Source organism: Lissotriton helveticus, chromosome 7 (assembly GCF_964261635.1).
Source record: "Lissotriton helveticus chromosome 7, aLisHel1.1, whole genome shotgun sequence".
Lineage (NCBI taxonomy): Eukaryota > Metazoa > Chordata > Amphibia > Caudata > Salamandridae > Lissotriton > Lissotriton helveticus.
This window is the reverse complement of record NC_136068.1, coordinates 1,003,897,913-1,003,910,160: the sequence shown is the minus strand read 5'-3', so window position 1 is coordinate 1,003,910,160 and position 12,248 is coordinate 1,003,897,913. Positions and strand designations below refer to the sequence as shown.

General features: G+C 44.7%; 1 protein-coding gene across 2 annotated transcripts in view; it reads left to right on the top strand.

Annotated features, from left to right (window-relative positions):
* LOC144769512 (LON peptidase N-terminal domain and RING finger protein 1-like) overlaps positions 1-12,248 on the top strand; it is a 172,059-nt gene that overhangs the window by 78,509 nt on the left and 81,302 nt on the right. For both annotated transcript variants that reach the window (XM_078653646.1, XM_078653647.1), the window contains exon 7: positions 7,650-7,764. In XM_078653646.1, coding sequence (XP_078509772.1) covers positions 7,650-7,764 — 115 coding nt within the window. The remainder of the gene's footprint in view (positions 1-7,649; positions 7,765-12,248) is intronic.

The window sequence follows — 12,248 nt, the reverse complement described above, 5'->3', positions numbered from 1 at the left end:
TTTCTACTTCTGCCACGGCCCCCACTGCCCTTGAGATCCTTTCTTCAGTTACAGAGCAAGGGCAAAACCAGGTGTCCTTTTTCGTCTATTTTCCTTGTTCACCCTCAATATTCTTTATCGCCAGCTCCAACAGCAACAACTACTTGTTTGTTGTCTGGGACTAATTTATTTCCTCTTTCATAAGAGCTTTGCCTATTTCACTTACCTCTGTTCCATGGCCGTACGCTCTCCCCGCTGAAACCAGCACCACTGTAGTACTTCCACTTCTCTGCCGTACTACCACTACTACAGAGTCACTGGTGTAGACCTGCAGCACCAGTACTTTCTGGGGCTCCCAGGGTGTCTACTTGGGAGAATGCAGGCTTCTACTTGGGAGAATGCAGGCTTGGGCCCCGCTAGAGCCTGTTGGCGAGCAAGTAAGCTGCTCTCCTACCAATTTATCACCATTGCTCCATCCTCCGTTGTTGGGCCCAGCTGTGGACGAATATCCAAGAATCTCGTCCTTAAGAGTATTCCGAATTAATTCAAATTAAGTAATTGTTAAAAATACTTGACAGGCAGTCGAATTCCACGTAAGTTCAGCTCTATCCCATCCTCGTCGCCAATTTCTTATGTACAAATTACAGAGACATGTAGTATTTGTACAGGTTTATTGTCTGGAGCTCGTATATATCCTTCCGGCTACTCTGCACCGGTAACTTCAAATACAAGCATACAAGTAACTGTACATTCTCTTTCACATCATAACAATTCTGGAATAGAACATTCCTAGTTACATAGCAATTCTTAAAGCAACATACAACAGTTTCTCCTAAACTTCCAGGTCTCCGATCCGTAGTCCGCACTTCTCCCTTTAGGAGCAAGGTTATACTTGTTGTGCCTTCGCAGCTCGCGGCTCAGCTCAGCTCTCCCGCGTCTTTAGCTTCGCCGCTTGTGCTCGCATGTTGTGCTCGTTCGTCCGGTGTATTGCGCGTAATCAGTTAGCGTCATGGGAGGTGCAGGGCGGAGAGCGTATCCCGACCAGGAAAGAGCGGAAGAAGACTACTGAACGCTTAGACTTGACAGGAAGGGCTATCTGAATTTAAACATAGCCGCTCAGTTCAGCCTCCTTTCAGCTTTCCTTTTCTGAATTGCTGTTCAGTCTGAAGTATGTTATTTTCATAGCATATCCCAAAGGTTTCTTCCAGAGACCTGTTTCTTCTTAATGTCACAATGGCAGCACTGGGGATGAAGATGATGAAGATGCAAGCAACCCTGGTGGAAGCTCACCACATAGTTGTGTCAAGATGTGCTGTTGCCTTTTTCCATTACTGACTGGTTCTGTGAAACTTTGTTTGTAATTGGAATCTTACCAATGTTTTGGATTGACTTGGAGAATACATGTTTTTGGAGGCTGACCGCTAGGAAGTCTGTAAACTCAGCATAAAAAGTCTTGCCAAGAGTTCATTCTTAAAGCCCCCAGCCTCCATTCAAAGGGTATGTCTGGGATAATGCTTTCGGAAGGGGTTTGCTAATTGCGTCCAGTGACTAGGATGATGCAGATGTCGAAGCAAGTGGTTAATGCAACTTTTATATCAAACTTGACTCTTTGAAAAGAGACATTAAATAAGACTGCCACTTCGTGGTTGGAGAACAGCATTCACCTGCACCTCAAATCGCATTGCGCATTGATTTTATGAAGCCCTCCATGATGCAGAGTTAACCCTAGAGCTCAAAATTCCAGACAGCGCCATCCATATGGAGCCGCTTCTTAGGACCAAAACCTGTAATGCCTTTGATGCTGAAAACCTCTTGTTCGCGCATAAAGCGTCTGGATAAATGGTAGATCCCAACCGACCACCAAAGGTGGTGTCCTGGCTCAATGCAGAAAGCTATACTTGCCAAAGGGCAACCACCATTCGTGCTGAAAGTTCGGTAAACATCTAAGACACCTTTATTGAAACTGTGCTCTGCTTCAAAGGCAGCTTTTACATGGTAACAGCCTGTGCCAGTCATACAAATATTGACACTCTGAGAAGAGCCTGCAGCCTCATCCTTATTGGTATAGACTTGTTTGCACTGGAAGATGTTGCACAGACTTCAGGATGTAAACACAAAACAGTAGAGCTAAATGTGATAACTGTTAAGATGGCCCTGACATGGACAGTTTGGATTCTCCTTGTATGTAGAACCTTAACCCCTCAACCTCTCCCTTCAAAGGTGGTATTTCAGCATGTTACACCCTTCTTAAGAAAGCTGCTGCCGCATGAATAGTTACTGTCACCAGTGCCTATGCGACATGCAGGTTTTCTCTGTGTTGCATTTACAGTCCAATTCTATATCTGGTGTATTTTCTTTGTTTTCGTCTCCTTGTGTGTTTACACTGCTAAATTTCTGCACAGGTAAATATGCGGGGTATTTACTTAATTGCATTTATAAATCGCTTACTACCCTGGACGAGGCGTCAAAGTGCTATTTCGGCAAGTAGCACGCTACTCCAGAACCTATAAAGGATGAGAGGAGAATAAGTACAGTGAAATATGACATTAAATTGAGCGGTAGATATGTTAGTCTGTTATTTGGATTGAGAAGGATAGTGGAGGGAAAGAAGAGGCAAAAGGTTTGCATTTATGTTGCACTTGCTACCACTGAAGAGGTTTTAGGTGAGGAGCAAGCTATTCCGGAACCAAAAAATAATTAGTTATAAATTCGTCAGGGGAAATATGAAATTTATTTGAGCAATGGACATTTTAGTCTGTTATTTGAATTGAAAAGGATAGTGAAGGGATAGAAGTGAGAAGGGTCTAGAAAGTTTTATTTAAAAAGAAAAAAATTACATCTAACCACACCTTTACCACTTTAACAAAATATGCTGATAATAAACGCTGCATTAAAATCTGGGCTTGGCCCCCAACAGTGTAATACCCCTGTGGACAGGCTTCTTTGCATCTCGCTATCAGAACGACCCCCACATCAGTACTCTAGTGGGCATTTAGGAAACTGTGGAACCAGGGGGAATGGTTTTTAATCCTGATCCCAAATGGAACTAAGTTGTGTAATCTTGGACATTCATTTTCTGTCTTTGGTTATCTTTACAAGATTGGAATAATTTAGAATTTGGCTTAGAGTTTTTATAAGTGTGTGATAAAACTGGATTGGAACCCAACACATGCTCATTAGACATTATGTCTTTGAAGACTGAACCCAGTCTTTAGGTTCACTCATTAAAATGTAGTGGGAAAGCCAAGATCCTAGGAACAAGTAACCGTTGTAGTTTTGGTTCTTCACCTTCACCAAACTGTCTGATCATGTGCGGATATGAAGCTAGTTGTATATAATGATTAGCTAGATTTAAAAATTGCTGTGGGTCTTCTTATTGAGTTATGTGTACTGTTTATTGACTGTGTTTTTGCAGATGTCGAACACTCCTCTCTGATAAGCCTAAGGCTGCTCGACTACACTACACACTTAGAGAGCACCTTAGGGGGCGAACGCGCTGTAGGAGAACCCAGAGTAATATTAAAATATAAATGAAACAGTCTTTTTGAAAGTCAATGTACTCGGTTTGAAATTTAAGGATAAACCTTTTCTCTAGAACACTGCCAAGGTGCGGAGAGAAACCAAACCAAGAGGGAAAAGAAACAGGAAAAAAAACAATCATGAAAACGAGCATTAACTTATATGGTATACTTTAACCTTCAAGGCCAGGGCTGTGCATAGGCAAAGACATTGCAAATATTAATACAAGTAAGGCTCACCATCCGAATCAACAGGATCTTCCATCTCTCCTGTGTAGTTTACTTCTGTTCTCACATAAAAGGCAGCACTTTAACTTACACCAGTTATCACTGAACGCCGAACATAAAGCGAATAACCACATTGAGCCTGCCAAATCTGCACTCACCCCTATGACCAACCCTCGCATACTTCATGGAGACCACCCAGGATCTGTTTCTCACGCTTGCTACAGAAAAGCCAGCGACAGCAAAGTCCGAGTTAAATTCTGATTTACCACGACAGTCACAGCTGCTGACCCTTTTCATATGTGTACCGATTCAATTTTTCCTTGCCTAGAGGAGCTTCCTACAGATTCAGCATATCACCTTGGCATCATCTGATAAGAAAATAGAGTACTTGTGGTGGAAAATAAAGATCTGCCTCTACCTCGCTCGGCGTGCTCGATGCAATGATTCTGTAGTCCTTTACAGACATAACAGGTCAGATTAGAAAAATGCAGTTGTCTCCCAAAAATAAAGAAGTAGCGGCAACGTCGTCCGAAACCGAAAGGTGTCCTAAGATGAAGTCTAGAGGCGAAGTTGCCGACTTTGCAAGGGGATGACCTGGGTTTCAGTGGATGGCCCAAAATTAATGTTGTTCTGGATCTTGATTTTCCTTTGCCTCGTACCTTATTGATGAGCAGCATTCTGTTGAGAACCATAAATATAGCCTGTATTAATAGTGCATTGATTGTCTGTGACTTCACTATGAGAACTCTACAGACTATTTCCCTCCCCACAATTCCCTGTTACAAGTGTTTAGGTTCAGACCTAAGTTCAATTCCTATGCAGAACATGGCTTTCCCTGGAGCGCCTTGTTTGGCCACCATAAACACAAGTCTGTTGAAAAAATCCACACAAAGTGTGGGGTGGAGCAGCTCCCAATATTTGTCAAGGCTCTCAGTAATCCTGTACAGAGAGAAGGCAGGCTGCTCGAAAAGAGCAGTACAGGGGATATCCCAAAGTCCGTAGACGCGGGCAATTTGACCTCCGCAGAGTGGACTTTTATGTGGGACTCCAGGCACATGTAAAAGAGGGGCATGTTGTGATGGGTAGAGTGTCACAAACGTCTGACCGAACTCGTGAACCCACGCCTTCCAACCATGACCTCCCAGCCAGTGAAGGATTGTGCTTTTTTCATTACCCGTGGTATGCTATTGCTATAAAGAGTTGGATTGCTGGACAACGTAACTAGCAGTTGTAACCAATCCAAGCTGTGAAAAGCAACCCTCCCAAGTGCAGAATGATAAACCTTGAATTCATATCTGTACTGCAAGAAGAGGTTATAGTCTGGAAGAGGGGGCTGTATAACCCATACCTTAGCACAAGATGGAGAACAACCCTATGATGTGCCCTCCTGATGCTAAATTCGAACAGCACAATTAGGCTTATTTCAAATATATGACCGCTAAACAAGGCGAAGAAGAGGAAAACATTTAGAGTGGTAACATTGGAAAATATAATAGTACATGAATAAGAAAGTCCTTAGTGATGTAATCATCTTCCCAGACCTAGTCTATCATTTCTCCTGACTCTCAAAGCACTTCATGTATCAGCACTTTAAAAGTGCTTAGCACATTAACGATTGAGGGAACTGCAATCTGCCATCAAACTGGCTTTATTTATTTCCAGACATCTGGTGGTAGTAATGACCACCTTGTAGAGACACGGAGTGTGCAACACTTGTTTCTAGTTCTCTGGGCGAGGAAACCATACACACCAAAACCCTGCGTGCAGGTGACTACACCACACTCCCTGCCCAACCTCAGACTCAGTCTATAGAAATGGTTACAGGATACCTTCTAACAATCCTTCTCAACAGGGGAGCTGTGGGAAGAGAGCCTTCACCCGGACAAAATCATAGCCACGCGCATGTCTGATTGTGAGGACTTGTATGGCTCTAATAGCTTTCTGCACGTGCCTGTCCCATAGATGGGGCTGAACATGCCCTCCCTGCTAAAATGCCTGGGTGACGTATGAGTTAAGGGGCAAGTGACTGGGATTTACTTTCATTGCATCCTACTATTCGAAGCAGTCTCTGACACGGATAACTAACAAACTCAAAGATGTTCATGTAACCAGTCTGACCGGTATGTACTGGAATGAAGGAGTTGTGGCGTGTTCACAGCAGGAAATGAAAGCACAAGGAATATGTAACTGTTTAGATAGTTCAGCCGCCCCTGATCCTTCTGTCTATACCAGCAGTTCCTAGCCTTTTGACTTCTGTCGACCTCCACTTAATTATTACTGGAACCCGGGGACACCCGGTAAGTCTTTAATGGAAGGCAGGAACCCAGGCTAAGCTTTTTTGATGACTTGAACCGCAAAACAATACCAAAAAAATAAAGGAACAGGCAATCATCAAACAAATCCACAAATTATGAAATACTTTATTTAATTCACAAATATATTTAAAAAACTAAATTTTATTGGGAATGTTGGAGCTTTTCTAATGTAATTAAGGCCGCTCATCGTCCATACTACATGCCATTTGATGTATGTGCGCTGCTTCCACAAATCAATCTTGAGAAGGATATAAACTTAATTTTTGCCTCCAATTTCAAATTCCTTCTCAGTTGAAGAGCGTTTTAAAAGGTTTAATTTGACATTTTGCTTCCTTATTTATATACACTTTATTAATCTGTTCATACTACTTAATTTTTTAAGCAGCCGTGTATCCTAGGGAGAAGGCCCTCGGGGGTCTCCGGACCACAGTTTTTTTTTTACAGAGTTTTATTTAGCGCAAACTTGACCCGAATCGGGTATTGAAGCTCTTTACATAGCACCAGTTGCATTACATGAGGACACATTCATTCTTGTTAGGCACGGGGAGATTAAGTGATTTGCCCAGAATCGAAGGATGTTCAGCCTCATTGCCGAGACTCGAACCCAGTTCCCCAGATTCGAGGTTGACCGTCCTAGCCGTTAGGCCAACTCCTCTCTCCCTGTCTCTAAGAACTACTGGTCAATATCATTTGATAAATAAAGTCTACACTTTATTCTGTGACTAGGTCCTCCTCAGGGCCAACTGCCTTGGGTCCCAATGCCTTTGAATGTCGAGTTGGCTTTCTGGGAGCGGTCCCTCAGCTTTGGGGGAACGTGGTTTGCTGGTTTCCAGCATTTGCTGGTTGAGGGCTTGGCAAACCAGTGGATGATTCCCGATCATAGTGGTGGAGCTGTGGCCATGGTGTGAAGCTGTCCTGGCAGGGGTGATTCAATGCTCTGGCAGACTCTGGAACTAAATGCCGTCTGTGGCTCCGTGGCCGCAGCGCTTCACTTGCTAGGCTGGGTTGGGGTCACGGCACCGTGGCGTGAGTAAGCTATGAAGCCCTTCACAGATAGTTCTAGGTCCAGCCTCCTATCCGAATTGATGGTATCAGGAGTGGGATGAAGACCTTGTTTTCTGTGGCTGAAACACTAAAAGGGAAAAGGCTGTGGGGTACATGGGCTTTGTACTTGTGATTTTGTTAGATGTGTGGGGCCTGGAGGAGACCCGTTAGGTGGGTACTGGTTCTTGTATGGGTACGGTTTGTGCTTGAGACTTTAGAGGCTCCGTGAGAAGAGGTTTATCGGGGCTCCTGGATTGTGACCCCATTGCGTTTGCTCTGATGGGTTGGAAGGCTTTCAGCGTAGTCTTTAACAGGAGGAATTGCTGGTCTCTCCGTTAGGTGCCGGGTGTCCCACGTCTTGTCCCTTTCTACATTTCTTTCTTTGAATGCTACCCTGGGTGAATGGGCTGTGGTCTCCTCTCCACTATCGAAGTTCTCCAGTGCCTCCTTTTCTCCTTCCCTTCAGAAGGGCCCTGGGCGCACACAGAGCTAGTACAAATGCCTCTCAATGAAATGTTAGTTCCCTGGTTACACCTTCATTTATTCATTTTTACTTTTTTGCCAGGATGTTTTTTGAACCAGTCACGACACCGTGTGGCCACAGTTTCTGCAAAGAGTGCTTGGAGCGATGCCTGGATCACAGACCCTGCTGCCCCCTGTGCAAGCAGAGCTTAAGAGAGGTAAGAGGGCTTATTTACATGGTATCATGTCACATGGCCTAACCCCATCCTTGCTGTTCTGAAACTCCATGAAATATTCCAGGGTTTCTTGGTGTGCTAAGCAAGACCTGGCCTTTCATTTCTGCATCTTGACATCTCAGTCCTACAGAATGCCCAAGAATCTTTCTTTGAAGTGTCATGATCGGCGAAGGAATGGTGTACAGCCCAGGGGATCTTCAGCCACTGGTAAGAGAGTAGTGTCTTGAGTTAGACAGATCCTACAGACTTATAAACCAGAGGATTCACCCTTGGTTGAGACAATAAAAGTCCAGACAATGTGCTCATGCCTTAGTTGACATCAGACTTACAGGCTCAGGACTCAGACAGCTGGAGGGATTCTAAATGATTTTAAAACCTATCCTTTTTGGTATCAATTTGGCTACACAAGTCTGAAAGTGACAGTAGTAACATACAGGCGCGAAGGAAAACCTATCCACAAGTGTTCCCAACTCCGTTTGAATTATCACTCATAGGGTAGCTTTGAAGGAGTTTTGGAAATTCGCTTATTCTGCCCCTAATGTAAGACTATCAGTCCCTGAGACTGAACACATTTTGCCAGTAAAGACATTTTTAAATTCTGATGATACACATGCCCTGCATCCTCATTTAAGTAAGTAATTCTATGTTCCTGGCACATGTGGCAGTAAATACAGATGCTCTGCATACTACTGCCATCTAGTGTTGGGCCCTGATGCTTGCAAGTTGTTTTTCTTCATAGAAGTTTTTTGAGTTCCAAGATGTACTACAATGGCTCCTAAATTACGGTAGCCTACCACCGAAATTGTCTTTTTGTACCACCGTCAGCAATAGTTTGCGCAAATATTTAAAACCTTTTTAGACAATTTTTAGAATTATATGAATTTTAGCAATTTTATAATCATTGTATTTGGTTATGATTTTGTGGCGTACGGTTTTTGAGGATAACATTTTGCATAGTATAAAATAGAATTATTGGATTAATTTTGTTTGGAATGAAGGATGTAACGCATACATGGAAGTACTTTAGTAGTGTTGCACTGTAAAACATTATGCACTACTTGTTGTTTGTATTTATTAAGTTTGTTTAGTACTGCGTTATGATGTTTCATTGATTGGTTTGAGAATTTGAACTTTTTTTCTGTCCCTGGGGCATATTTTAACTTAAGTAGAGTATAATTGTATGTCCATTGGTTTCCTCCTGTATGTTAGAATTTAATATATATCAATTTAAATGTACTGGTTTTTTTTAATGAAAAAATTAAACTGCATTTTATGCGGACCTTTTTGAGTTTCAAATCATTATAATAGCATTGGAACTTAGTGAACTATGCGCATGGGCACCGAACCCCTTGTTAGATTGTTTTTTTCTGCCATCGGTTTCCGACTTACACAGAGTGGGCTCCCAATTTGTTGTGTTTCTCACACGTTTCTTGAGCCCATTTGTTTGAATTCCAACACTGAAGCCTCGGCAACCAGACCTCTGGTACTGGGGGCAACGTTAGAAGAGGGTTTGTTCCATCACCCTCTTCCAGTCATTTTTCTTCAAGAGAAGAGAGATATCTTTTGCTACGTGTCCTTCCCCCAACCTTGATAATGCCTTCTGCGAGTCCTACCTTGCTTTCCGCTCGAAGTCCTTTATGGGATTGAAGGGAAAGGTGGTGGGCACATCACAAAATGCACCAACGGGCATCCTCCGAAACGGGTGATATTTTCAGTGAAGAAGATTCCTTTGGCAAAAAAAGGACACAAGGATGCAGGGCCATTCAGAATCCTGGCAGCCCAGGCTACACTTAGCCTTGAGACTGTAATGTATAGTGTGTCGGAGCACAAGAAAGATGAAGATGTCAAGCTTATGCTGAAGACCCCTGGGGCTGCTCGGGGTCGTAAACACCACACCTGCCTCTGAAAACTATGCCACCAAGCCAGGGTCTAATAAAAGCCCACTTGACGGCATAGAGTACTGCTCCAGTGGGTGTTGGGCATTGATCCCTGAGCACAGATATAAGACACTGTTGCCTCCAGGGCCTTTGTGACCGTGAAGCCTCTTGATACCCACCGGAGCGGTGGGTATCAAGAGGCTTCACGGTCACAAAGGCCCTAAGAGTTGACTAAAGCTTCGCCGAAGGGTGTCGACCCATACCGCCGTCAATCCCTGCAGTCTATAAGTGCATCAAGCAAGCCCGTTCACACCGAAGCTGGTGTCGAAGATCCCGTCAGCACCAAAGATCCCATAAATGCCAAAAGCTTTGTCAACAGCTAGATCCAGGAAGAGGTGATCACCAGGCAGAAGAGTCTCTATGTTCATTCTGCCAATGGGAAGATCCCTCTTCAAGTCTCCTCCTTAACCCGCACTAATGACAGGGATAGGGGCACAAACTCTTTGTTACACCTCCTCATAACTCACCTCTGCATCAGCTCCATCTTCTCCACCATCATGCTCATGCCCACCAGTCCCCTGCCTCCACCTGAGGGGTCCCCCTGTACGTTTGTAGCCCTATTGACCCATATGACCACCCTCTGATGACCCCTGGCAAGACAGTCCTACTCTCCGGATGATCCCACCGCCTACAGTGAGGTAATACAGCAGCATGGCATAACGTTGACTTGCACATCTTTCAGAACGAAGAAGACTTTCTTGTAGAGTCACTTTTTAAGTCTGACCATTCAGTGAATTATTGCCCATGCTCAAGTTTAGGCTTCAATCTTCCCCGGAGGACTTTAAGCAGCCAGTTACAGCAAGGGTAGTAACACCTGGGGATGAGAACAAATACAAATTCTCACTGGTGACCCTATGTACATCGAAAAACAAGGTCCTCCTGACACCTTGGCAGTCCACTATACCCAGACCCTCTGCCTAAGCCATATGCAATGTCTTGCCACCCCCTAAAGAGAGTAAAAAGAAATTGATGCATTGGGCAAAAGGTTAGCTGTGGGGACGGCCATGCATTGGTGCATAGCCAACTCTGTTGGGCTTGTTTCCAGATATGACTGTTCCAGTGGGAGGAGATGCAGAAACCTGTCAACCATCTCCCAGAGAAGGGCAGGAAGGGGCGTATGAGATACTGTTCAGGGGCAAAACCATGCTGAACGCAAACATTCATTGTACCCCCAACGCTGTGGACACAGCCGTCAGAGGGATCAGCATCAACATCCTCCTTGCACGGCATGCTTGGCTTTGCATCTCCGGGTTCAGATACTGTGAGGTCCAGCAGCATCTCCTCAAGACTCATCTGATGAAGAGTATCTTTTTTGCCACCATGTTGACAAGATGCTTGAGAAAACTAAAAAGAACTTGTGATGGCAAAGTCTGTGGGTGCCCTGCAATCTCGGTCTGCTTCTGTAAGCAATTGCCCAGGGGGGTGAGCGGACCAGCCACAGTCCTACTAGAGACAGCAGCCAACCTTTCATTGTAGGCCAGCAGAGGATACACCAGGGGTACATACAGGGCTACCGGCTCGGCCAAGGGGCTTCAACTTCTAAACAGTGACTTGCTCCACCTTCCCACTGATTACATATCAGCTGTCATGAGGGTGGGGCAATACGAGATTTCCACTCTTGCTGGGAGGAAATCACATCAGACTAGAAGGGTTTATTGATAGTTTGCCGTGGCTACTGCTTAAAACCTCTCACAAGCCGTACCAGCGTCCCATCCCTCAGACACGTCCTCAAGACAGGCCATAGCTGCCTTCTTGAAAAAGGGGTACACATGTTCCTTCAGAAAGGGTCAATAGCGTGCCTCTGTACCATCCTTACTTCCAAAAAGGATGCATCCTTTAGGCCAATCCTGCACCTCAGGCCCCTAAACAGTTGCATCCTGTCGGAGCATTTCCATGTGCAATCCTTCAAGACATCACCCATCTGCTCTGAAACGATTACATGATGGAACTCCACATCAAAGACGCCCACTTTCACACACCAACCACTCTGCCCGCCACCATTACCTTCTCTTTGTGGTAAGTGGCCATCGCTACTAATTCAGAGTACCTTCTTTCACCATGGCTGCAAGGGTGTTCAGGAAGTGCCTAACAGTGGTGGCCCCACATCTGCAAAGAGGTGACACTTATGTCTTCCCTCACCTCGGTGATTAGCTGATCAAGAGTGGTAGCTGAAAGCCATGCCTAGCCCAAACTGGAGTAGCAATTTCCATGCTCCACACTGTGGGATTTACCATAAACCCCACAAAGTCCCAGCTCCAACCTCAGCAATTCGAACCCTTCTTGAGATTGGTGTTGAACACAGTGACTGTAAAAGCCGACCATAGCCAACAGAGTTCTGCCATTTCAGCTGTCTTTTTTTTCAACCCAGCCCTGACCTCTGTTGGAACCGTGATGCTCCTCTTCGGGATAACCGCCTCATTCATCAACATTGTGCCCTATGCCAGGTTCTACATGCGCCTTCTACAGAAGTGCTTCTGGAGCGCCTCTTGGGGCAATAGTCACAGGCAGACTGTCACTGAGAAGGTCTAG